Genomic DNA, 20,153 nt, shown 5'->3' with positions numbered 1-20,153 from the left:
ACTAACAAAGATAGATTGATCATATTTAAGATTGAAGCATTAAATAATGGTAGGACTTCCTTGAGCAGCCTGGCAGGAATGGGGTCTAATAAGCATGTTGATGGTTTGGATGAAGTAACTAATGAAAATAACTCAGACAGAACAATCGGAGAGAAAGAGTCTAACCAAATACCGGCATCACTGAAAGCAGCCAAAGATAACGATACATCTTTGGGATGGTTATGAGTAATTTTTTCTCTAATAGTCAAAATTTTGTTAGCAAAGAAAGTCATGAAGTCATTACTAGTTAAAGTTAATGGAATACTCAGCTCAATAGAGCTCTGACTCTTTGTCAGCCTGGCTACAGTGCTGAAAAGAAACCTGGGGTTGTTCTTATTTTCTTCAATTAGTGATGAGTAGAAAGATGTCCTAGCTTCACGAAGGGCTTTCTTATAGAGCAACAAACTCTTTTTCCAGGCTAAGTGAAGATCTTCTAAATTAGTGAGACGCCATTTCCTCTCCAACTTACGGGTTATCTGCTTTAAGCTACGAGTTTGTGAGTTATACCACGGAGTCAGACACTTCTGATTTAAAGCTCTCTTTTTCAGAGGAGCTACAGCATCCAAAGTTGTCTTCAATGAGGATGTAAAACTATTGACAAGATACTCTAACTCCCTTACAGAGTTTAGGTAGCTACTCTGCTCTGTGTTGGTATATGACATTAGAGAACATAAAGAAGGAATCATATCCTTAAACCTAGTTACAGCGCTTTCTGAAAGACTTCTAGTGTAATGAAACTTATTCCCCACTGCAGGGTAGTCCATCAGGGTAAATGTAATGTTATTAAAAAATGATCAGACAAAAGGGAGTTTTCAGGGAATACTGTTAAGTCTTCTATTTCCATACCATAAGTCAGAACAAGATCTAAAATATGATTAAAGTGGTGGGTGGACTCATTTACTTTTTGAGCAAAGCCGATAGAGTCTAATAATAGATTAAATGCAGTGTTGAGGCTGTCATTCTCAGCATCTGTGTGGATGTTAAAATCGCCCACTATAATTATCTTATCTGAGCTAAGCACTAAGTCAGACAAAAGGTCTGAAAATTCACAGAGAAACTCACAGTAACGACCAGGTGGACGATAGATAATAACAAATAAAACTGGTTTTTGGGACTTCCAATTTGGATGGACAAGACTAAGAGACAAGCTTTCAAATGAATTAAAGCTCTGTCTAGGTTTTTGATTAATTAATAAGCTGGAATGGAAGATTGCTGCTAATCCTCCGCCCCGGCCCGTGCTACGAGCATTCTGACAGTTAGTGTGACTCGGGGGTGTTGACTCATTTAAACTAACATATTCATCCTGCTGTAACCAAGTTTCTGTTAGGCAGAATAAATCAATACGTTGATCAATTATTATATCATTTACCAACAGGGACTTAGAAGAAAGAGACCTAATGTTTAATAGACCACATTTAACTGTTTTAGTCTGTGGTGCAATTGAAGGTGCTATATTATTTTTTCTTTTTGAATTTTTATGCTTAAATAGATTTTTGCTAGTTATTGGTGGTCTGGGAGCAGGCACCGTCTCTACGGGGATGGGGTAATAGGGGGATGGCAGGGGGAGAGAAGCTGCAGAGAGGTGTATAAGACCACAGCTCTGCCTCCTGGTCCCAACGCTAGACAGTCACAGTTTGGAGGATCCCAAAAAATTGGCCAGATTTCTAGAAATGAGAGCTGCTCCCTCTAAAGTGGGATGGATGCCGTCTCTCCTAACAAGACCAGGTTTTCCCCAGAAGCTTTGCCAATTATCAATGAAGCCCACCTCATTTTTTGGACACCACTCAGACAGCCAGCAATTCAAGGAGAACATGCGGCTAAACATGTCACTCCCGGTCTGATTGGGGAGGGGCCCAGAGAAAACAACAGAGTCCGACATTGTTTTTGCAAAGTTACACACCGATTCAATGTTAATTTTAGTGACCTCCGATTGACGTAACCGAGTGTCATTACTGCCGACGTGAATTACAATCTTACCAAATTTACGCTTAGCCTTAGCCAGCAATTTCAAATGTCCTTCGATGTTGCCTGCTCTGGCCCCCGGAAGACAATTGACAATGGTTGCTGGTGTCGCTAACTTCACATTTCTCAAAACAGAGTCGCCAATAACCAGAGTTTGATCCTCGGCGAGTGTATCGTCGAGTGGGGAAAAACGGTTAGAGATGTGAACGGGTTGACGGTGTACACGGGGCTTCTGTTTAGGGCTACGCTTCCTCCTCACAGTCACCCAGTCAGCCTGCCTTCCCGACTGCACGGGGTCTGCCAGGGGGGAACTAACGGCGGCTAAGCTACCTTGGTCCGCACCGACTACAGGGGCCTGGCTAGCTGTAGAATTTTCCACGGTGCGGAGCCGAGCCTCCAATTCGCCCAGCCTGGCCTCCAAAGTTACGAATAAGCTGCACTTATTACAAGTACCGTTACTGCTAAAAGAGGCCGAGGAATAACTAAACATTTCACACCCAGAGCAGAAAAGTACGGGAGAGACAGGAGAAGCCGCCATGCTAAAACGGCTAAGAGCTAGTAGCTACGCTAAGCTAGCGGATTCCCAAACAGGGAATCCGACACTAGACAGGCTGTGGAGCAGCACAGGTAACGCACGACAACAGTGCTAAAATAAAATAAAAATCCACTAGACAGGCTGTGGAGCAGCACAGGTAACGCACGACAACAGTGCTAAAAAATAAAATAAAAATAAAAATCCACTGGACAGGCTGTGGAGCAGCACAGGCAACGCACGACAACAGTGCTAAAACAAAATAAAAATCCACTGGACAGGCTGTGGAGCAGCACAGGTAACGCACGACAACAGTGCTAAATCAAAATCCACTGGACAGGCTGTGGAGCAGCACAGGTAACGCACGACAACAGTGCTAAAACAAAATAAAAATCCACTAGACAGGCTGTGGAGCAGCACAGGTAACGCACAACAACAGTGCTAAAAAATAAAATAAAATAAAAATAAAAATCCACTGGACAGGCTGTGGAGCAGCACAGGCAACGCATGACAACAGTGCTAAAACAAAATAAAAATCCACTAGACAGGCTGTGGAGCAGCACAGGCAACGCACGACAACAGCGCCAAAAAAAAATAAAATAAAAATAAAAATCCACTGGACAGGCTGTGGAGCAGCACAGGTAACGCACGACAACAGTGCTAAAAAATAAAATAAAAATCCACTGGACAGGCTGTGGAGCAGCACAGGTAACGCACGACAACAGTGCTAAAAAATAAAATAAAAATCCACTGGACAGGCTGTGGAGCAGCACAGGTAACGCACGACAACAGTGCTAAAAAAAAAAAAAAAAATTAAAATCCACTGGACAGGCTGCGGAGCAGCACAGGTAACACACGACAACAGTGGTAAAAAATAAAATAAAAATCCACTAGACAGGCTGTGGAGCAGCACAGGTAACACACGACAACAGTGCTAAAAAAAAATAAAATCAAAATCAAAATCCACTGGACAGGCTGTGGAGCAGCACAGGTAACGCACGACAACAGTGCCAAAAAATAAAATAAAAATCCACTGGACAGGCTGTGGAGCAGCACAGGTAACGCACGACAACAGTGCCAAAAAACAAAACAAAAATCCACTGAACAGGCTGTGGAGCAGCGCAGGTAACACACGACAACAGTGCCAAAAAATAAAATAAAAATCCACTGGACAGGCTGTGGAGCAGCACAGGCAACGCACGACAACAGCGCCAAAAAAAAATAAAATAAAAATCAAAATCCACTGGACAGGCTGTGGAGCAGCACAGGTAACGCACGACAACAGTGGTAAAAAATAAAATAAAAATCCACTGGACAGGCTGTGGAGCAGCACAGGTAACGCACGACAACAGTGCTAAAAAATAAAATAAAAATCCACTGGACAGGCTGTGGAGCAGCACAGGTAACGCACGACAACAGTGCTAAAAAAAAAAAAAATAAATAAAAAATAAATAAATAAATAAATAAAAATCCACTGGACAGGCTGCGGAGCAGCACAGGTAACACACGACAACAGTGGTAAAAAATAAAATAAAAATCCACTAGACAGGCTGTGGAGCAGCACAGGTAACACACGACAACAGTGCTAAAAAAAATAAAATCAAAATCAAAATCCACTGGACAGGCTGTGGAGCAGCACAGGTAACGCACGACAACAGTGCCAAAAAATAAAATAAAAATCCACTGGACAGGCTGTGGAGCAGCACAGGTAACGCACGACAACAGTGCCGAAAAACAAAACAAAAATCCACTGAACAGGCTGTGGAGCAGCGCAGGTAACACACGACAACAGTGCCAAAAAATAAAATAAAAATCCACTGGACAGGCTGTGGAGCAGCACAGGTAACACACGACAACAGTGGTAAAAAATAAAATAAAAATCCACTGGACAGGCTGTGGAACAGCACAGGTAACGCACGACAACAGTGCTAAAAAATAAAATAAAAATCCACTGAACAGGCTGTGGAGCAGCACAGGTAACACACGACAACAGTGCTAAAATAAAATAAAAATCCACTGAACAGGCTGTAGAGCAGCACAGGTAACACACGACAACAGTGCTAAAAAATAAAATAAAAATCCACTGAACAGGCTGTGGAGCAGCACAGGTAACACACGACAACAGTGCTAAAATAAAATAAAAATCCACTAGGCAAGCTGTGGAGCAGCACGACAACAGTGCTAAAAAATAAAACAAAAATAAAAACGAAAGCGTTAGCAAGCTAGTTAGCCTGCCAACGCTGATGAAGGCCAGCTGATAAAAGAGCTCCGTCGCGATGCTTCGACCGTTAGAGGTCTTCCTTAGGCGTTGGAGCACGGTGAAAAAGTAAAAAAAAGTAAAAAAGTAAAAAAGTCTTGAAAAAGACTGTTAATTCAAAGAACTCAAACAGCTCAGTTCAAACAGCTAACAGATACAGCAGAACACCGCTGTGCTCCGGAACAGGAAGTCAATATGTCAAGTGCATATGTCACAGAATGCTCCTGGCTGTGCAACGAAAGCTCACTGAGACCATTTGTGTAACACCCACATAATCTGTTGTAAAAAGATGAAAAATAGAGTCATTAAGTTTGTCACTTAATGAGTGACAAACAGTACTCTTCATCAATCTGGCTCCAACTTTCTCTGATTGCTGTTGCCAGATCAGCTTTGCAGGTTGGAGCCTTGTCATGGACCATTTTCTTCAACTTCCACCAAAGATTTTCAATTGGATTAAGATCCGGACTATTTGCAGGCCATGACATTGACCCTATGTGTCTTTTTGCAAGGAATGTTTTCACAGTTTTTGCTCTATGGCAAGAAGCATTATCATCTTGAAAAATGATTTCATCATCCCCAAACATCCTTTCAATTGATGGGATAAAAAAAGTGTCCAAAATATCAACGTAAACTTGTGCATTTATTGATGATGTAATGACAGCCATCTCCCCAGTGCCTTTACCTGACATGCAGCCCCATATCATCAATGACTGTGGAAATTTACATGTTCTCTTCAGGCAGTCATCTTTATAAATCTCATTGGAAGGGCACCAAACAAAAGTTCCAGCATCATCACCTTGCCCAATGCAGATTCGAGATTCATCACTGAATATGACTTTCATCCAGTCATCCACAGTCCATGATTGCTTTTCCTTAGCCCATTGTAACCTTGTTTTTTTTCTGTTTAGGTGTTAATGATGGCTTTCATTTAGCTTTTCTGTATGTAAATCCCATTTCCTTTAGGCGGTTTCTTACAGTTCGGTCACAGACGTTGACTCCAGTTTCCTCCCATTCGTTCCTCTTTTGTTTTGTTGTGCATTTTCGATTCTTGAGACATATTGCTTTAAGTTTGCTGTCTTGACGCTTTGATGTCTTCCTTGGTCTACCAGTATGTTTGCCTTTAACAACCTTCCCATGTTGTTTGTATTTGGTCCAGAGTTTAGACACAGCTGACTGTGAACAACCAACATCTTTTGCAACATTGCGTGATGATTTACCCTCTTTTAAGAGTTTGATAATCCTCTCCTTTGTTTCAGTTGACATCTCTCGTGTTGGAGCCATGATTCATGTCAGTCCACTTGGTGCAACAGCTCTCCAAGGTGTGATCACTCCTTTTTAGATGCAGACTAATGAGCAGATCTGATGTGATGCAGGTGTTAGTTTTGGGGATGAAAATTACAGGGCGATTCCATAATTTATTCTTCAGAATTGAGTGAGTCCATATTTTTTTCCCTCTGCTTGGTCTAAAAAAGTAACTGTTACTGACTGCCACAATTTTTTTTCCTGATTTCTTATAGTGTTTCTTAAAGCCAGAAAGTTGCCATTTGAAATGACTTTAGTTTTGTCTCATGTCTGTGATCTGCTTTTTTTCAGCAAAATTAAACAACTGAATGAACATCCTCCGAGGCCGGTGATTCTGTAATTATTGCCAGGGGTTGTACTGTGGTGTATATTCAAAAGTAACCTTACTCTAGTCTCCCCCACCACAAAACATTCTCTACATATTGTTTGGAATCAAAATATTGACAAATGGATGCCAGGACAGACAACTGGAAAGAAGGAGGAGAACATAATGCTGCCCAACTTCACTGAGCATGGGCATAAAAATTAGAATGTGATACGGTTATGCTGAATATGTTTTTGAAAAGTCCAGCAGATGCCCATGTTGGATAGACTCTAGAACAATGTTCTATAACAGGTTCTTAAATGTTCTTGAACAGTATTTCATGCTGACCATCATCAATATGTAGCACTAATGTAAAATTGTATCCATTCTTTAATTCCAGTTTTACTTTACTGTTCTGTTGTATACTTCATCCCATATTTGCCCACATGGTGGGCATCATGTTTTCTCCATGACTAGTGGAGCAGATACTGTAACAATTGTTCATTTCTGGAAACAAGCACAAAAATTGGCACACATAATCCTTAGATGTTAGTCTTTGAAAAAACTGAGTATCCACTTGAATTTTCAATAGGCCGGCGGGGGGGGGGGAGTCAACTGAAGAATTGCACAGGGGTCAAAATTTAAAAATGTTCCAATCATATTGAAAGCTATACCACATTATGTGTCTGATCACAAAGATTCCAGAAAGGTATCGTTTGGACTATCTGTGATTGAATGTTATGGAGTTATGAGGCAAAAATATCAACGTTGAACTAATAGGATTAATAAATGGAATAGTTTTGACTGTGTTGAATGTTTGGTCTACAAGGTAAAGGTCAAACAATGTCAACGTCCACTGGATTCTATGGCATGTCAATCAATCAATTTTTTTATATAGCGCCAAATCACAACAAACAGTTGCCCCAAGGCGCTTTATATTGTAAGGCAAGGCCATACAATAATTATGTAAAACCCCAACGGTCAAAACGACCCCCTGTGAGCAAGCACTTGGCTACAGTGGGAAGGAAAAACTCCCTTTTAACAGGAAGAAACCTCCAGCAGAACCAGGCTCAGGGAGGGGCAGTCTTCTGCTGGGACTGGTTGGGGCTGAGGGAGAGAACCAGGAAAAAGACATGCTGTGGAGGGGAGCAGAGATCGATCACTAATGATTAAATGCAGAGTGGTGCATACAGAGCAAAAAGAGAAAGAAACAGTGCATCATGGGAACCCCCCAGCAGTCTACGTCTATAGCAGCATAACTAAGGGATGGTTCAGGGTCACCTGATCCAGCCCTAACTATAAGCTTTAGCAAAAAGGAAAGTTTTAAGCCTAATCTTAAAAGTAGAGAGGGTGTCTGTCTCCCTGATCTGAATTGGGAGCTGGTTCCACAGGAGAGGAGCATGAAAGCTGAAGGCTCTGCCTCCCATTCTACTCTTACAAACCCTAGGAACTACAAGTAAGCCTGCAGTCTGAGAGCGAAGCGCTCTATTGGGGTGATATGGTACTACGAGGTCCCTAAGATAAGATGGGACCTGATTATTCAAAACCTTATAAGTAAGAAGAAGAATTTTAAATTCTATTCTAGAATTAACAGGAAGCCAATGAAGAGAGGCCAATATGGGTGAGATATGCTCTCTCCTTCTAGTCCCCGTCAGTACTCTAGCTGCAGCATTTTGAATTAACTGAAGGCTTTTTAGGGAACTTTTAGGACAACCTGATAATAATGAATTACAATAGTCCAGCCTAGAGGAAATAAATGCATGAATTAGTTTTTCAGCATCACTCTGAGACAAGACCTTTCTGATTTTAGAGATATTGCGTATATGCAAAAAAGCAGTCCTACATATTTGTTTAATATGCGCTTTGAATGACATATCCTGATCAAAAATGACTCCAAGATTTCTCACAGTATTACTAGAGGTCAGGGTAATGCCATCCAGAGTAAGGATCTGGTTAGACACCATGTTTCTAAGATTTGTGGGGCCAAGTACAACAACTTCAGTTTTATCTGAGTTTAAAAGCAGGAAATTAGAGGTCATCCATGTCTTTATGTCTGTAAGACAATCCTGCAGTTTAGCTAATTGGTGTGTGTCCTCTGGCTTCATGGATAGATAAAGCTGGGTATCATCTGCGTAACAATGAAAATTTAAGCAATACTGTCTAATAATACTGCCTAAGGGAAGCATGTATAAAGTGAATAAAATTGGTCCTAGCACAGAACCTTGTGGAACTCCATAATTAACTTTAGTCTGTGAAGAAGATTCCCCATTTACATGAACAAATTGTAATCTATTAGACAAATATGATTCAAACCACCGCAGCGCAGTGCCTTTAATACCTATGGCATGCTCTAATCTCTGTAATAAAATTTTATGGTCAACAGTATCAAAAGCAGCACTGAGGTCTAACAGAACAAGCACAGAGATGAGTCCACTGTCCGAGGCCATAAGAAGATCATTTGTAACCTTCACTAATGCTGTTTCTGTACTATGATGAATTCTAAAACCTGACTGAAACTCTTCAAATAGACCATTCCTCTGCAGATGATCAGTTAGCTGTTTTACAACTACCCTTTCAAGAATTTTTGAGAGAAAAGGAAGGTTGGAGATTGGCCTATAATTAGCTAAGATAGCTGGGTCAAGTGATGGCTTTTTAAGTAATGGTTTAATTACTGCCACCTTAAAAGCCTGTGGTACATAGCCAACTAACAAAGATAGATTGATCATATTTAAGATCGAAGCATTAAATAATGGTAGGGCTTCCTTGAGCAGCCTGGTAGGAATGGGGTCTAATAAACATGTTGATGGTTTGGATGAAGTAATTAATGAAAATAACTCAGACAGAACAATCGGAGAGAAAGAGTCTAACCAAATACCGGCATCACTGAAAGCAGCCAAAGATAACGATACGTCTTTGCGATGGTTATGAGTAATTTTTTCTCTAATAGTTAAAATTTTGTTAGCTAAGAAAGTCATGAAGTCATTACTAGTTAAAGTTAATGGAATACTCAGCTCAATAGAGCTCTGACTCTTTGTCAGCCTGGCTACAGTGCTGAAAAGAAACCTGGGGTTGTTCTTATTTTCTTCAATTAGTGATGAGTAGAAAGATGTCCTAGCTTTACGGAGGGCTTTTTTATAGAGCAACAGACTCTTTTTCCAGGCTAAGTGAAGATGTGACATATGTTACCCTGTAACGTGACAACAAAGCACGACACATGGTGCAAACTATTCCTTTTTAAAACCCTATTAACTCAACCAATAATTTGCATTTATATGATGAAGCACACACTAAATAATTCATGCTTATTATGCTTTTTTTTCTGTATTTTTCGACTTACAAATTGATGGCATGTATTGTTTCTTAGTTAATGTCTACACAATGTAGCTGCGATGGACAAACACTCGTCTATATTTGCTGTCCAAACTCCACACCATTACCAGTCCAGAGCAGACTGCGAACAGAAAAGACCCTTATGGCACAAAGTAACCCAGCAATGTGTGTGTGTGTGTGTGTGTGTGTGTGTGTGTGTGTGTGTGTGTGTGTGTGTGTGTGTGTGTGTGTGTGTGTGTGTGTGTGTGTGTGTGTGTGTGTGTGTGGTACTGAAACATTATCGCTAATTACCATCTATCATCATGACAATCACACTACAATCCCTGAGTGGCTTCATAATGAGCTCATTACATTAAACACACTCTTCCATGTCAACACCAAGTCTGAGTGAACACAGAGAGAGAAAGAAGGAAGAATGGAGCTAAACGTGGTTATAAGTATTTAAAGCTGTTCTCTCAGACGTGAGGTTGTTTGGTCGATGTGAAGACCTTTAAACAATTACAACATCTGAACCACTGCAGCAAGAAGGTAAAGACACAACACATATCAAAATTCAAAGTTATGCACCTAAAGTGTCACTCATTTATGTACTTTTTAAATTTACGTTGTCAATATCTGGACTTATTACTGATCCCATATGCTGATGTGGTGCATTAAAACCCCCGTCGATATGGATTTCACTCTGGGGGTGGTCGTCCTTTTCTAGTGTCTCTTGGAGTTCACTTATTCCATTAAGAAATGGAAAAGTAAGGCACAGCACGCCATCCACAACCGAGTCAACGTGTACCAAAAAGACAAGTGAGGGAAGCCACCAAGACACCCAACACAACTCTGAAGGTGTTACAAGGTTCAGTCGGTGTGAGTGTGGAGGGCTGTGCATCCAGACACATTTGTCTGGTCCTTCACCCGTCACAGCTTCATGGTCGAGTGGACCGCCTGTTGGCACAGGAAGATCCACTGAAGTGACAAATTAGAGCCAAATGACACCTGCCGAGCAATTTGAACTCCAACCTATGTAGTTCTGACACTATCTGACACTCACTTTCATGTCAGTGTCAGCTAACAAGATACAGTAAGCTCGCTCCTGTGGGGAGGAACATGATGCCAACTACATGGGCAAACAAAGGATGAAATCTACAACAGAACAAAAGTAAAACTGGATTAAAGAACAGACAGAACGTCTGGCTAGGGATGACACCAGAAGTTTTTGTCTGTACTATAAATTAGAGATGCAAACACTGATCTGTTGTGTGGGCCGCTGAAGAGGAGGTACTGCTGGCCCACCACCACCAGAGGGCGCCCTGCCTGGAGTGCGGGCTCCAGGCACCAGAGGGCGCTGCCGCCTCACAGGAGCAGCCGGGGTGACAGCTGTCACTTATCACCGACGACAGCTGTCATCAATCACCAGATCTACAGAGGTATATCAGCAAGACGGCATCTCCACCTGATTGCCGAGATATCGCTCTACTAAGGAGGTAATATTCTCAGCTGACTGTGTTTGTTGACAGGAATATCTGTTACTTGTGTGAGTTGGACAGTATTCATTCTGTTCCTTTTTTCGACGAGAGGTGGAGGTGGTTTCCCACCTTACGTGTTGCTGGGTGCACACGCACCCACATCTAACTGTGTTTGCTCCTCGCCAGCAGTACCAGATCCGACACGCGGAGGCAGTGGCCACCTGGGAGTTCGGGACTTGGCGGCTCCAGTATTCCCGGGGTTCGGTGGCGGAGGAAATCGTGTGGTTCCGGTTCGACTTCGGACTGATGTCTCCTATCTTCGAGCCTGCCCACATGACATCTTGTATTTGACTTCATTCACTATTGTAATCTGTTGTTGTTGTGCATTTTCACAACAGTAAAGTGTTGTATTTGGCTTTATCCATTGTCCGTTCATTTGCGCCCCCTGTTGTGGGTCCGTGCTCCTACACTTTCCCAACACTGATCTGTCCCATTGATTGATTTTATTAAGCAAACATACTTGTAACACATACATAAGCAGGGATGACACAAAAAAAACTCTTTCCATTGTGGTCACTCAGTGCTCCGGAACGTATCGAAGCCTTCACAACACCTGCGTGTTGCTCCATATGATGACATCAGGCATTGCAATAACTGGGTCTCACTACCTCATGAATGGTTTAGAAAATAATGTTTCCAAACGTTCCTTCTGATTTGCACCCTCTGGTGTTGAAACAGAATAAAGCAGAAGTTAATAAACAGGTTTAGTCTGCGTTTCATTCCAGACAGAGAAATCTAACAATAAAGAGGTCAAATATTAACCCTAAGCCATAAATATTAACATGAACCCTAAACACACCCCAACCAATCAGAAGAAAATTTTCAACATCTACTGAATTTTTCAAAGTAAAAGACAACCGTGCATATTTGTTAAAATATAATCCTTTTTTTAATTGCCTAACTAGAAGTCATCTATCTGGAATGTGTCCAGTGCATCGCAGTGATGCTTCACATTTATTCACTCGCACCAGTTTGAGGCGTTCAACTGCACACTGGGAAGGACTTTAGTGATTTTCATGTCAGATGTGGAATCAAACCGAGGATCTTCTGGTCACAGGGCTGTCACTCAAACCTCTAGACTCTTAACTATCCCCTTGTGTAGTAGTGCACAATCTGAGCACTGGTCTCCAAATCAAATCAAATCAAATCAATTTTATTTATATAGCGCTAAATCACAACAAACAGTTGCCCCAAGGCGCTTTATATTGTAAGGCAAGGCCATACAATAATTACGGAAAAACGCCAACGGTCAAAACGACCCCCTGTGAGCAAGCACTTGGCAACAGTGGGAAGGAAAACTCCCTTTTAACAGGAAGAAACCTCCAGCAGAACCAGGCTCAGGGAGGGGCAGTCTTCTGCTGGGACTGGTTGGGGCTGAGGGAGAGAACCAGGAAAAAGACATGCTGTGGAAGACAGCAGAGATCAGTCACTAATGATTAAATGCAGAGTGGTGCATACAGAGCAAAAAGAGAAAGAAACACTCAGTGCATCATTTATCTGAGTTTAAAAGCAGGAAATTAGAGGTCATCCATGTTTTTATGTCTGTAAGACATTCCTGCAGTTTAGCTAATTGGTGTGTGTCCTCTGGCTTCATGGATAGATAAAGCTGGGTATCATCTGCGTAACAATGAAAATTTAAGCAATGCTGTCTAATAATACTGCCCAAGGGAAGCATGTATAAAGTGAATAAAATTGGTCCTAGCACAGAACCTTGTGGAACTCCATAATTAACCTTAGTCTGTGAAGAAGATTCCCCATTTACATGAACAAATTGTAATCTATTAGATAAATATGATTCAAACCACCGCAGTGCAGTGCCTTTAATACCTATGGCATGCTCTAATCTCTGTAATAAAATTTTATGGTCAACAGTATCAAAAGCAGCACTGAGGGCTAACAGAACAAGCACAGAGATGAGTCCACTGTCTGAGACCATAAGAAGATCATTTGTAACCTTCACTAATGCTGTTTCTGTACTATGATGAATTCTAAAACCTGACTGAAACTCTTCAAATAGACCATTCCTCTGCAGATGATCAGTTAGCTGTTTTACAACTACCCTTTCAAGAATTTTTGAGAGAAAAGGAAGGTTGGAGATTGGCCTATAATTAGCTAAGATAGCTGGGTCAAGTGATGGCTTTTTAAGTAATGGTTTAATTACTGCCACCTTAAAAGCCTGTGGTACATAGCCAACTAATAAAGATAGATTGATCATATTTAAGATCGAAGCATTAATTAATGGTAGGGCTTCCTTGAGCAGCCTGGTAGGAATGGGGTCTAATAGACATGTTGATGGTTTGGAGGAAGTAACTAATGAAAATAACTCAGACAGAACAATCGGAGAGAGTCTAACCAAATACCGGCATCACTGAAAGCAGCCAAAGATAACGATACGTCTTTGGGATGGTTATGAGTAATTTTTTCTCTAATAGTTAAAATTTTATTAGCAAAGAAAGTCATGAAGTCATTACTAGTTAAAGTTAAAGGAATACTCGGCTCAATAGAGCTCTGACTCTTTGTCAGCCTGGCTACAGTGCTGAAAAGAAACCTGGGGTTGTTCTTATTTTCTTCAATTATATAATATTATAATCCTCTCCAATTTACGGGTTATCTGCTTTAAGCTGCGAGTTTGTGAGTTATACCATGGAGTCTGGCACTTCTGATTTAAAGCTCTCTTTTTCAGAGGAGCTACAGCATCCAAAGTTGTCTTCAATGAGGATGTAAAACTATTGACGAGATACTCTATCTCACTTACAGAGTTTAGGTAGCTACTCTGCACTGTGTTGGTATATGGCATTAGAGAACATAAAGAAGGAATCATATCCTTAAACCTAGTTACAGCGCTTTCTGAAAGACTTCTAGTGTAATGAAACTTATTCCCCACTGCTGGGTAGTCCATCAGAGTAAATGTAAATGTTATTAAGAAATGATCAGACAGAAGGGAGTTTTCAGGGAATACGGTTAAGTCTTCAATTTCCATACCATAAGTCAGAACAAGATCTAAGATATGATTAAAGTGGTGGGTGGACTCATTTACATTTTGAGCAAAGCCAATTGAGTCTAATAATAGATTAAATGCAGTGCTGAGACTGTCATTCTCAGCATCTGTGTGGATGTTAAAATCGCCCACTATAATTATCTTATCTGAGCTAAGCACTCACAGTAACGACCAGGTGGACAATAGATAATAACAAATAAAACTGGTTTTTGGGACTTCCAATTTGGATGGACAAGACTAAGAGTCAAGCTTTCAAATGAATTAAAGCTCTGTCTGGGTTTTTGATTAATTAATAAGCTGGAATGGAAGATTGCTGCTAATCCTCCGCCTCAGCCCGTGCTACGAGCATTCTGGCAGTTAGTGTGACTCGGGGGTGTTGACTCATTTAAACTAACATATTCATCCTGCTGTAACCAGGTTTCTGTAAGGCAGAATAAATCAATATGTTGATCAATTATTATATCATTTACCAACAGGGACTTAGAAGAGAGAGACCTAATGTTTAATAGACCACATTTAACTGTTTTAGTCTGTGGTGCTCCACTCCAAAATCCTCGCACATTGTTCAGCGCAGGAGTCACCATAACAACCCACATTAACATCTCGCACCGACGTGAACGCATCATCGCTATGTTCCAGTTTGAATCCTGGAGCTTTTGTTGAGCCACTGACATTTCACCACCGTCACTTATCAGACTGTGGCATTCCAAACAAAGCTGAAAATTGCTTTACAAACGCTATAAGCCAACGCTGTGTTACATCTGGATGATGTTACACACAGATGTTCTCTGTCCATCGGGCACATCAGCAGTGCACAGATGTGTGAACAGAAGAGCACGTGAGTGAAGCTCTTTAGAAGTGTTACAGCAGTTCAGATCTGCAGGTGTTGATCGGAGTCTATAAAATTCCATAGAGCAAGTTTACACTTAATGGCTCACAGGTGTCAGACGGGTTGTCTGGTGGACGAAACCGTCTTCATCTGCAGCAGCATTTTGTTCAGAAATCATCGACTCCAGTAGCTCAACATCTCATCACACTGGACTTCCTGAGATCAATAAACCAAATCATTACAAAAAGTGATATATGGGTTTGACGGCAGCACACACACACATTCTTTTGCTCACGTGCACAAGCACACTTCATGCACGTGTGCTCAGCAGCAGCTCTTCACATTCAGATTTCATTAGAGCTAAATTCCCACTTAAGACCATCCAAAAAGGCTTCTCTGTGTTTTCTAGGCCAACGGCGGTCGTATGCTTGTTCCTTCACAGAACCTTTGTGTTGATACGCAAGAATGTGTTTTCTTACATGGAAGCGGAAACAAATTTATTTAACGCCTCAAACCTGATTTTAATTTGAAAGTGAGAAGGTGCAGATGTTTAGCTTCTCCTTCATTCTGATGAAACCATACGTGCAGCACGCGGGCACATTAACGTCCCATATTACCTAATGGCTGATGGCTGAGGGCGCCACCTAGGTGCCACTCCACACAGTGATAACGTGAGACCTTTTTTCTCGTTTCCCATCTCACGTTCACCGTGCAGTGTTGGTTCGAGCTGAATTCATTCCAAAGGCGCGCCTGATGGAAAACGCTGGCGAGCTCCTCCCCTGCAGGCCGCCATTTAGACGCGTTTGGTAAAAAGCCACAAAATATATGAGGTGATGAAACTGAAACTTGTAAAAACATTGTAAAGCTCATTTAATTAAGGCTTGGCACAGCTTTAACAGCACTCTCTGACTTTTTTATTTAATGCTGAATATGTCATTTAAGAATGTAATTACACATTTATTCCTTTATGACTTCAGACAGCCAAATGAATACTTTCACAAATGTCTCTTCTGAAAGAGCTCATGCTGAGTGAGATTTCACTTCCAAAGTAGATGACTGCAGGAAACTTAATTCCACAGAAGACTACAGAGACAAAAACACATTGACACTATGTGTCACACGGGAGTGTGCTGCCATTAATAGACGAGAACAATGAGTAAATAAGGAAAAAGTGGTGTTAAGTTCTGTCAACTGCATATGTGTGTGTGTGTGGGGGGGGGGGGGGGGGAGGGGGTGAAGAGAGAACATGAGAGATGTATGGGACAGCTACAGAAAGGAATTGAAATGTTTTCAACAATTCCCTGTTTACAAGCCACCGACCTCCACAAAACCTCTTCTGATAAACTGGTTTAAGTTTTAATCGGCTTTTAATAAAACTGCGGAAATTAGACGGAGCGACCGAGAGAAAACATCCCTCAAACATCAGATTGTTATTAGATATTTCTGATGGGGCACTCAGAGAGTAAAATATCTGGTCTTTACACTTTTTAGCACCAACTCCAAGTTGACCTTTCAAGGTCACCCAAGGTCAAAGGTCACATGACCAGCAGAAATGTGATATGACTTTATATTAGTGAGTCAAAGTAACCATAAGTTAACCAAAACTCAATAGAGCCATTCTAAAATATCCCCTATATACACAAATTTCAAATTTGAACCGTTTTTCAACAGTTTTTCGCTGGCTGTCAATCATCCCACAAAAGATGGTCCAAATTAAAGCAACAGCACCCCCATGTGCCACCACCTGCCCGTGTAAAGACGGCAAAGCCCCGGCCAATAAAACTCAATCACTTTTAACTGTAGGGGCTCGTGATCGGAACATGATCAGGAACAACGGGAGACGCTGCAATGTCGCCATGGTAACTTGACAGCAATAAATAAAAGGTGGAGTAACATTTAAAGATGCACTCACAACTGTTTAACTGGCATTTCCTTTTGTTCTACCAGATAGAAGTCCAATATTTATCTTAGTTTTTTCATGCGACCTAAATACTTAGGGGGAGTTTTATCATTTTAACTCTGAGTAATTTTAACTCTGATCTCAAAAATATTATCAAGAATTTTAGGAAATGTCACAAAAGTATTCTAACTTCGACTACACTGTGAGTTATATTAACTCTTTTAAAAACAGTTAAAGCTTCAAACAACTAAGTTGCTCATAAGGACAAAGGATAGAATTGTATGTTGGGTTTTGTCTGTCGGCCCAGGTTTTGGAAATCACGTGACCATTGATTCAACATATTATTAAAGTTGATTTAACTTTTAACGTTAAGACGTTTGAGCATGAGTACATATCTGTACTGGTGTGATTAAAAAAAGGCATTTATAAATGTCAGAAATGCATGATTTTTTGGCACGCACAGCTTTGACCTCCCAGTATTAATGTATAAAAATTTCCATTTTGAGACTTCTACGGTTCTTGAGTTTTAAGATACAAAAGTTTGCAGGAAGGGCCAGATTTCTCCTGACAAGCACAGCAGTTGTGAATATTGGTGTCATGTTTATCTTTGTTTGAATGTTTTAATGAATGCAGACAATCACACTCTCACTGGTTTACATTTATGAGAATAAATAAAAATCTGGTTTGTCGATGCAACTATTAAAAGCAGAAAAAGCTATAAAAATATATAACTTTAAAAATATGCAGTTCTCACAGCAGCCACACAGCAGCAGTGTTTTCTGTCAGAACAGAGCTTCCTGTGTGCTGATTAACGTGAAGGTTTCTTCAAGATTACTGTGTCTGTTTTTAATTAAATCTATGGACATATTGAACAGTGCTCCACCTCATGATGCCATAAAAAAAACATCGAAAACCTGATCAACAACAATCATCAATCAGGTTTTCTTCTTGATGGATTTTACAGAGAACTTTTTTGAGTCTCATGGCCAAACAAACAAAGTTAATCAGTTTGTTTTTCTCCTGTTTTTTGTTTTTGTTTTTTTTTCTTGGGATCCACCAGTCAATGTGGCACAAATTTTACACCAAATACCCTCTAGGAAGGAAATAAAAAAAAAAAATAATTCCTTCAGTGCAACATAAGCAAACACGTGTGCTACACGTTGTTGTTGTCCATTCGGCTGCTCCTGTTTTGTTCGGGGTTACCACAGCAGACACAGCCAGATCTGCATTGGTATTTGGCACAAGTTTTACACCGGATGCCCTTTCTGACGCAACTCCAGTTTTACCTGGAGAAACACACACAGCCGATGGTGTTCCAAAGAGGTCTCTATCCAAGTACTAACCAGATCCTGCAGTGCTTAGCTTCTGAAATCTGACGGGATCAGGCTGACACAGAGGAGACTGGCTGCACATGTGCTACACGTTAGTGGATAAAAATCAATGCAAAATTCAAACTGCAGTTTGCACAAACATCAATTTGCAACATTGTGCAAAATGTGTTGTTTTTCTGTCTGAATAACGCTGACGTTCCTGTTGGGTGATGGATTCGGTTTTTCTTGCACTGTTCCTTTTTTCCTCACCTCCCCTGCAGTGGATTTCTGCCTCCACAGACTGTAAACAAACGCGTGAGGAAACGCAGGCAAAACGATGAAGAAGACAAAGTTGCCTCTTACCGGAATACGTGAACTGCAGTCTGGGTTGTGATGTTCTCCATGCCTCCGTTAACGTGACCCCGAGCAGGGCGAGGAGGACTTGTGTCACCAGCAAAGCCATCCTCCTCATCACTCACACACTGCTCTGGACTCAGAGTCTCAGTGGCAAGAACAACACACACACAATCAGAATCCAAAGTCTGGGATCCTGAGCCCAAATCCCAACGAGGCTGAATCCAAACTCTGTGACAGTCCAAAAGAGTCTGGGTCCTGAACCTGACTCAGCACTCGCTCTGAGGAACAGCACTCACACACACTGGACCATCTGTGTGTTGATGATTATGTGAGGGGTCGTGAGGGGTTCCGAAAGAAAAACTCAAATGACTCGGCGCTCAATCCTCACAGCGTGACAGCTCTGTGCTGCTCTGCCTCTCCTCCCAGCTCCGCTCTGCATGCGACTCTCCCTCTCTCTCTTTCATTCTCCCTCCCTCTCTCTCTTTCTCTCTCTCCCTCTCTCAGTGGGAGGGAGAGAGACCAAGTGTCCAAATTATTGTGGACACCCCGCATGCACACTCTCACACACAAGTCTATTCAACGCTGCTAGTTAAAGTGGAAATAAGCAAATCAGCTTTTTATTATTTTTTTAGTCCCATCCCTCTCTCCCTCACTCCGCTTTCTTTTGTCGTTTTTGTTGCACGCCCACTCTTCAGGAGTCACTGCAGCTGTCACATTTCACTGTCTTTGCCAAGACTGTTGAATGCGGCGTTCTAGGTGCCAAACGCCACTATCGTCACTGTGCCCGAGTGTCTTCCGCTCTTCACAAAAAGGTGACGCTTGTGAAAAACTAGAGCAGCATTCATGAGAGGGAAAACCACCGCCAATTTGCCATCTGATCTAAGCATCTGATCTGACTCTCGTCCTGGATTCAGCTCAAACCGCACTGCTGACACATAACAGGAGGTGACAGCAATTTTTAAACATCAAAACAAGCACGTTCATTTTTCATTTCTTAGCAAACAAGCTCATTTCAAGCTACAAGTAACTTCAAAACCATAAATATAACTACATTCACACAAAATCCTTTCTGCTGGGTTTTGTGGTCTTGTGAATGCGTTATTTAAGATTTAGAACAGAATCAGAAAATAATGTTTCATTTCTCCAATTTAGTGCATTTGCGTGCTGAAATAGTCTCTCAGTGACAACCACACCTGCTCCTAATCCATCATCAATACAGCGTCAACTAACAGTGTTCATTTTGAGAGCATATTTTGGATTACTTTTACTTATAGTCCTCTAAAATGTGGTCTAGTTTTAGTCATAATTTCATCATCTGAATTGTTTTAGTTTTGTTCTAGTTTAATCAAGTAATTATTCTAAGATTTTAGTCAACGAAATCTCCTGTAGATTTAGCTAACTAAAACCTAGAGTAAAACTACAGTAAAACTAAAACAATTCAGATGACTAAATAATGACTAAAATTAGACTACATTTTAGAGGACTATAACTAAAACTAATCCAAAATATTATGTCA

At 41.1% G+C, this 20,153-nt stretch overlaps 1 protein-coding gene across 1 annotated transcript in view; it reads right to left on the bottom strand.

The window, feature by feature from the left end:
- sema3h (sema domain, immunoglobulin domain (Ig), short basic domain, secreted, (semaphorin) 3H) overlaps nucleotides 1-19,156 on the bottom strand; it is a 189,698-nt gene extending 170,542 nt beyond the window's left edge. Inside the window, exon 1 of the mRNA XM_034171745.1 lies at nucleotides 18,644-19,156. Within this exon, the coding sequence (XP_034027636.1) occupies nucleotides 18,644-18,752 (109 nt within the window). The 5' untranslated portion in view covers nucleotides 18,753-19,156. The remainder of the gene's footprint in view (nucleotides 1-18,643) is intronic.
- Between the last annotated feature and the right edge of the window lie 997 nt (nucleotides 19,157-20,153).

This window comes from Thalassophryne amazonica, chromosome 6, assembly GCF_902500255.1.
Source record: "Thalassophryne amazonica chromosome 6, fThaAma1.1, whole genome shotgun sequence".
NCBI lineage: Eukaryota > Metazoa > Chordata > Actinopteri > Batrachoidiformes > Batrachoididae > Thalassophryne > Thalassophryne amazonica.
This window is presented reverse-complemented; position numbering and strand designations above follow the sequence as displayed.